The sequence below is a fragment of the Triticum dicoccoides genome, chromosome 6B (assembly GCF_002162155.2).
Source record: "Triticum dicoccoides isolate Atlit2015 ecotype Zavitan chromosome 6B, WEW_v2.0, whole genome shotgun sequence".
Taxonomy (NCBI): Eukaryota; Viridiplantae; Streptophyta; class Magnoliopsida; order Poales; family Poaceae; genus Triticum; species Triticum dicoccoides.
Genome location: NC_041391.1, coordinates 5,811,010 through 5,818,128, shown reverse-complemented (window position 1 = coordinate 5,818,128; position 7,119 = coordinate 5,811,010). Strand labels below are relative to the sequence as shown.

Below are 7,119 nucleotides of genomic sequence, written 5' to 3'. Positions count from 1 at the left end.
CCCCATCTCCCTGCCTCTCCATGGCCGCCGCCGCCGCCGCCTCCATGGCCCGCAGGCTGCTCTCCCCCACCACCACCTCCTACTCGACCGCCGCCCGCCTCCTCATCTCCCGCCGCCTCGCCTCCGCCCCGATCATCCCGCGCGCCCCGGCGGCGGCGATGGAGCTGCTGCGCCCGGCGGCCGTCGCGTCCTCCTCGTCGTCCCTCCTCCTGCGCAGCGTCGGGGGCGCCAGGGGCATGGCGCGGCGTCCCGGGGGCGGCGACGGGTACTCCCCCGCGCGGGGCGGGGGCGGAGGCGGCGGGGACCGCGCGCCGACGGAGATGGCGCCGCTGTTCCCCGGGTGCGACTACGAGCACTGGCTGATCGTCATGGACAAGCCCGGCGGCGAGGGCGCCTCCAAGCACCAGATGGTCGACTGCTACGTCCACACCCTCGCCAAGGTCCTCGGCAGGTATGTACCCGTCCATCCGGCCTCCATCCCGTCGCGAGAGCGGCTCAGCCTGTCTCGCTCGCTGCTCGGAAATGAGTGGCAAAGACTGCAAATTTGAGTCTTGTTTGGGCTCGAAGGCTAGCTCAGTGTTACTCTATGTCAAGTAGTATTGTTCATGTAAGCCTGACGGTCTGATGTTGTTCTGTCTCCGAATGCTGTGGCAGCGAGGAGGAGGCCAAGAGGAAGATTTACAACATCTCGTGCGAGCGCTACTTCGGGTTCGGGTGCGAGATCGACGAGGAGACATCCAACAAGCTCGAAGGTTTTCGTGTTATCCACATCTAAAATTACCAGAGCAGACAAACTTGTCGGTCTGCTTCTCCTTTCGGTAGATGGGAGCATGTCTAAATACGTCTGTTGGTTGTGCTGCAGGGATTCCTGGTGTTCTCTTTGTGCTCCCTGATTCCTATGTTGACCCTGAGCACAAGGACTATGGAGGTAATTCTGGACATATTATACATATCCTGCAACCTTTTTAGATTTGTGGGAGGGAGCTAGACTATTGGGTTCTTTGTGGGATTACGACTGCTCAAATCGACAGCAGTATATCTATTGTTTTGTGACAACCACAGAGACATATATTGTCCAGTAGCATTTAAATGTGTCCGATGCAGCCTTCTGGGTAATATCTTTGATTCGATTGCTGATAAACTTTTAGATGGTTGTGTATGTGGGTACAAAGAATGATCATGGAACGTCCTCCCTCTGTAATTGCAATCCTTGGTGCTCTGATCTGTCTCTGCTTAGCAATGAAGCCTAACACACACTATCACGTGCTGTAGGCAGTATGTATAATACATCATTAAATATTAATGCTCCATATAAAGTGGTAGGAGCAAAGTGTATAATTGTGTATTTATGAGTATATTGTCAACTTCCAACATTTGCTCTGTTGTCCATGTGGTTAAAGCAATGAAGTCATGTAAGTATGTAACAAGTACCTGCATATTCTCTGAAGGTTAATTATGCCCCATGTATTGCAAAATATTTGTAGAGGTGTGAGGTACAATAAATTATCACGAAACATACTCCCTCTTTAGTTATAACTTTACAACCATTGCTGCTCTAATCTATCTAGGGTGGGCAGTGATACCTAACACACACAATCAAGTGCTATGAGCATTGTTTGTATATACTCCCTCCGTAAAGAAATGCAAGAGCGGATCACTACTTTAGTGATCTAAACACTCTTGTATTTCTTTACAGAGGGAGTATATAACAGTAACAGTGCACGGTATCAAGTGCTATGAGAATTTGTATGTAACTGCCGAAATTTGCTATACAGTCCATGTGGCTGAAGCAATGAGGTGCAGTGTGTGATTCTTGCTCTGAGTGCTAATGGGATCCTAACAAGTCCGTGTATATTCTCTAATGGTATTTGTACTGATAGAACATGGCTAAGTATCTGTAGAGGTAAGAGAGGTGCCTCTAGTATTGATTATATCTAAGAGAAATGCTCTGCCTTGCTAATTTTACCATGAAATTTGGGGTAATCACCTAGTTTTGGTCAAAGCAAGTGATTTTCCTGAGCTATGCCTTAGTTTGCAGGCTACTCCCTCTGGTCACAAATATAAGATGCTGTATTTTTTTTTTTTGTGAATCGGATGCATATATAGATGTTTTATTGTGTTTGCTCACTCATTTTAGTCCGTATGTAGTCCATATTGAAATATCCAAAACATCTTATATTTGTGAATTGAGGGAGAAGCACACTATTAATTTGTTCCTTCGCCTTGATGTAGTGTGCAAGTTTCTGTTTATGAAACGTTGACACAAAAGAGATGCTTCATTCACTATGTCTTGCTTACATTACATGTTTGGTTGTGATAATCTTATTCTGACGCTTGGTTGTGATGTGCAGCCGAGCTGTTTGTGAATGGGGAGATTGTGCAGAGATCACCCGAGAGGCAGAGGAGGGTGGAGCCCGTGCCGCAGAGAGCGTCGGACAGGCCGCGGTACAACGACAGGACCCGGTACGCGCGGCGGAGGGAGAACCAGCAGCAGCAGCAGCCGCAGCGATGATCCATCACACGACCGAGGCCGAGGCCAGAGCTGGAGGCAACCTGCTGTGCCTGTTTCAGCCCCTCGACATAGCGAGCAGTTGTTATTGCTTGGTTTTTAGTAACCCGTTTCGTGTTGCCACTCTGTTATCTGTATGTATTTGACCACTTGGAACTTGAAACTGTGAATCTTGATAGCATAAAAGAATTTTAGAGCCGCGGGTCGTGTGCTTCTGCTAGCTTGTCGTGCGGAGACTTGAACAGCATAGATGATTCAAGCTGAGATTTTGATTGAGGGTTGAATGTTCACAAGGAATGTGACTACAAGCACTAAAAATTTCAGGTCCAAACTCGAAACACACATTGAGAAATAAAAATGACAGATCTAGATATGGATAGTGTCAATGTTGAACCAATCAACTCGTCGTACCTGAGTGCTCACAGGTGTATTTTTTTACATTAAAATCTCGGAACGATTTTATGCTATCAAAGTGTTTTTGTCTTTTTACACTATTCATGTTAGATTTTACATTTTTGTTTCTCAATCTGTGTTTTGATTTTGGACCTGAAATTTTTATGGGTTGTAGTCACATTTCTTGTGGACATTCATATTTTTTTTTGGGAATTTTTTAAACATTTAAAAAATAGACAAACCAAACACAACCTTTGATGGACTGGCTTAGGGCTGGAATTCGAGCCGAGTCGAGCCAGCTAGAGCTCGTTTCGTTAACGAGCTAGCTCGACTCGACTCGTTACTATAACGAGCTCAACCCCAAGATTGGCTCGACTCGTATAACTCGCGAGCCGAGCTCGGTTAGCTTGTTAAACTCATTTAAGATATAAACATAAAGCCCTCAAATATGATAAAAAATGATTATGTATATAATAAACATATATATCACTAAACAATTGTAATTTTCTTGTAACGCAAGAGTCTCCTAGGAGGCTAGGCCTTGAACTGCTCGACTTGGGTTGTGCGGCTGGGATGTATTGGGAGTGGTTGATTTATTGTATCGAGCCTAACGAGTTACACGAGTACTCGTGAGATTGACTCGTTTAACTTGGTCTATAAACAATGATCTTAAACTAAAGCTTGGCTCGACTCGTTATTCTTCGAGTTCGAGTCGATTCGAGCCGAGTCACGAGCCCTTGACTGGCTGCAGAGACCACTGGGTTGGACCGCATGTGACTATAAACACATAGATGCAACACCAAATACACAGACCAGCAAAGCAACCACACCCCCACAACTGTACGACCACCATCCAAAGTTGCACACCAACGGCTTCGTCCTTCCACCACAACTGTAGAATTAGCAACCACACACGGTTTTTGTGTTTGGGCAATGGCGGCGACATCTTCCAGAACACGTACTGGATTTAGCCAGAGACGGGAAAAGAGTAAGAACGAGAGATTGATCCGGAGAGGGCCCTCGATGAAGAACATGAAGCTGAAGGAGGCGGAACTCGATGGCGTGTTCGCTAGGGCACAAGAGATCTGCGAATTGGAGAAGAAGACCAGGTGGCAAAGGTCAATACCCGAAAGCCTTTCAGTGTTTATGCGTTGAGAGACACAATGGAATTTGCTTTGGCGGCTGGCTTATGACCTTGAGATCCGCGAGGTGGATGACAATTCTGCCATGTGATTGGAATAGGGTGATGCATCAGGGACCACGGATATTCAGGGGTCTCATGGTGGTGACCGAGGAGTACCATGGGAAGGGAAGGCCAGCTGCAATTACTGAAAAAGGCTTTCACCCCGCTTTATTATATATATATATATATATATATATATATATATATATATATATATATATATATATATATATATATAAAGCAACCAACGAAGCCACAAAGTTCAACATAGCTCACACCACAAACACACGCGCACACACACGCCACACAAGCAGTAGCACAACACACGGACACAAAGGTTCTGCTGGAGGCACAACTCAACAATCCCAAAGAAAACAAGTGGTGGCAAAGCATGCAAGGATCAAATCCGGCTCTGGGGGTGGAGGAAGCGGCGGCGCCAAGCGAAGGGTCATCGCACGCAGATCTATAATTATGGTGGTGATGGTGTCTCGGTCCTGGGGCGCGGCTAAGCAGCCGCCAGCTGCATGTAACCACACATTTTCGACACGGCGTTAGTAGCACGTCAAAAGAGGAACACGTCGGATCACAAGCTTATTTCAGACCGTCCACAGCGTCCAGGCAAGAACCCCAATAGTCAGCCACCTAGTGTGGCAGACAGCTGGAGGTGAAGCCTGGAGTTCGCCGAAGAGGTTAGACAAGTTGTTGTGGCACTAACTCCCACCCACTGTTTCATGCGGACAAGTCCAAAGGAACTGAGCTCGGCGCCCCTCCGCGGGTTAACTTGGCCCTTTGTCTAGGCTCCAAAGTGCGTGCCTCATAAACTTGGACTCAGAGATGACCTGCACTGGCGTTCCCTGGGATAATGAGTGGCATCTCTTCTGAGAATGAGACCACGCGCTGGTGGCGTCACTCGGGTTTCATGTCATGTGCTCACTCAGACCTCTAGCCAATCTCTCCCGGGAGACATATGAATGACATCAAGTTTTGCCCAGCAATCAACCCAATCCTATCAATGGAAAAACGCAGTCCATAATCCATCGAAGTTTTGTTCAAATCGTAGTTGACCAAAGCTTGACGACAGGCGCCGAGTACCCCACAGTGCTCGGGCCAAATCAAGCTTTTAATTTGGGGCTACAAAACCTCAACCAATTCGGGGCTAAACCTATGGGAGCGCCACCAGGCATATTCCTCACTTAGCTTTCTAATTTTTCATAAAGTATGCTCAATACCTAGCGCTCACTCTTCGTCTCCATCCCGGTCCTGACCCGATCGTCTGGTTGGCAACAGAAAAAGATAACAGTCAATGTAAGAAGTACTACTGGAATCTGGAATGATTACTCCCTAGACTGTCCAGTTTTTCTCTAAAATCGGCAGTTTCGAGGCTGAGTTCATCGATGAAGACTCGCCTGCTTGACCCAGTTCCAGGCTGAATTTATTTATCATGCCGAATGCACGAAGATCAGTCCGACCGATTCAGCTCCGGGACGAGCTTATTTACCGTGCCAAGCGCATGAAGATCCATCTGATTGACTCAACTTCAGACGAAAAGATATTTACCATGTCGGCTGCATGGAGGTTCACCAAGAGACTTAAACCCTCCGCTAGACTTATCTAGTCTGGCAGAGGCTCAGGCACTACACCCAGCGGGTGCACTCAGTGTGCCCCCACTGAAAAAGAACTCAAAAGAAACATTCTGCTCGGGCAAATCCAGCAACAAAATTCAAGTACAACAAACCCTACAGACTCCAACCGACTACCAACAATCAGCCAGAGTCTCGGGGGCTACACCCTATGGGTGAACAAAATTCCGAGTAATCAGTTACTCGGTGCAGGACCAGCTCGAGATCACTCAAAACATTACTATAAGGTGAGTTTAACGCTCCTCCACGGACCCATTTTGAGCCTTCTCCTAGGACTCAAAGTGTGAAAGTCATAAGTTTGAATCTAGAGCCGACTCGTATTAACGTTCCTCCGGGATAAGAATGGCATCTCTGCGAGAGAGCAGTCCATACGTCAGTCTTGTTGCCCAGATTTAACGACACTCACATACTCTAATCAAGAGTTAACCTCTTCCGAGAGATGAACGACTGTTACCAAGTTTCTCCTCGTGGCCTGTTACCCTAATCAGTCGGGAAACGTGGTGCCAAAATCTATTGGGATTTTGTTCAAACCTTGGTTGTTTGAGAGCACGATGATGGGTACCGAGTATATCCGTAATCACTCGGGCCAAATTGTGTCTTTCACAAACTTGTTCTGCAAAATCGCAACCGATTCGGGGGCTAATGTTGGGGATACACATAGCAGGTAGGACCACGAAGGGTCAAAATATCATAAATCATGGGGTCCATACATCAGGTGGGCCCAGATAAATCTCATACATGCATACTACCCACTCGGACATATCGATGTACCGTCCACTCGGATGACACTCAACCACTCGGCGTATGACTCACTCGTACATATGAAGACCAACTGTCACCATGGCGGTTTCGTAGTAGGCTGATATACATGCATTGATGCTCCACCTTGTAATATAAGAGGTGAGGGGATGGCGCACTCGATATAAGCCACCCCTGCCGCGAGACTTGGGGCAGGCCCTCATTCTTGTCCCCTGGCTCTCTCGCCATTAGTCTCACGACTTAGCTGAGGCATAGAGATCCGTTCTCATCTGTCCCTCTCATACCACTACAAGAAACTTGTTAATCCATGACGGATTTCTCATGACGTTTTCAAAAACTGTCATCGATGGCCTGGTACAGCCTCGCAAGCCCACCGAAGGCCGCTGAAGCCTGCCTAATCTTTACCCATATAAAGACCTAACCCTAGCCCTCCTCCACAGCCCGTTCCTCATTCCCCATTGCCCCACACGTCGCCGCCACCCCCACCTCCTTGCCTCCCTGCTCCCATAGCTCGTCGCTGTTCTCCCCCTCCTCCCCATCCCACTCCATCTTCTCCCTCCCCTCTACCTCGACCCCAACCGCCAAGCGACTACACATCACCGCCGCCCGCACCCACCGGCCACCTTGCTCACGGG

General features: G+C 47.9%; 1 protein-coding gene across 1 annotated transcript; it reads left to right on the top strand.

Moving 5' to 3' along the window:
- On the top strand, positions 1-2,724 carry LOC119325930 (multiple organellar RNA editing factor 2, chloroplastic-like). The gene is made up of 4 exons (XM_037599653.1): positions 1-451; positions 655-752; positions 863-928; positions 2,352-2,724. The coding sequence occupies exons 1-4, from the start codon at positions 21-23 to the stop codon at positions 2,510-2,512; spliced, it is 756 nt and encodes a 251-aa protein (XP_037455550.1). The 5' UTR covers positions 1-20; the 3' UTR covers positions 2,513-2,724.
- Positions 2,725-7,119: the final 4,395 nt, after the last annotated feature.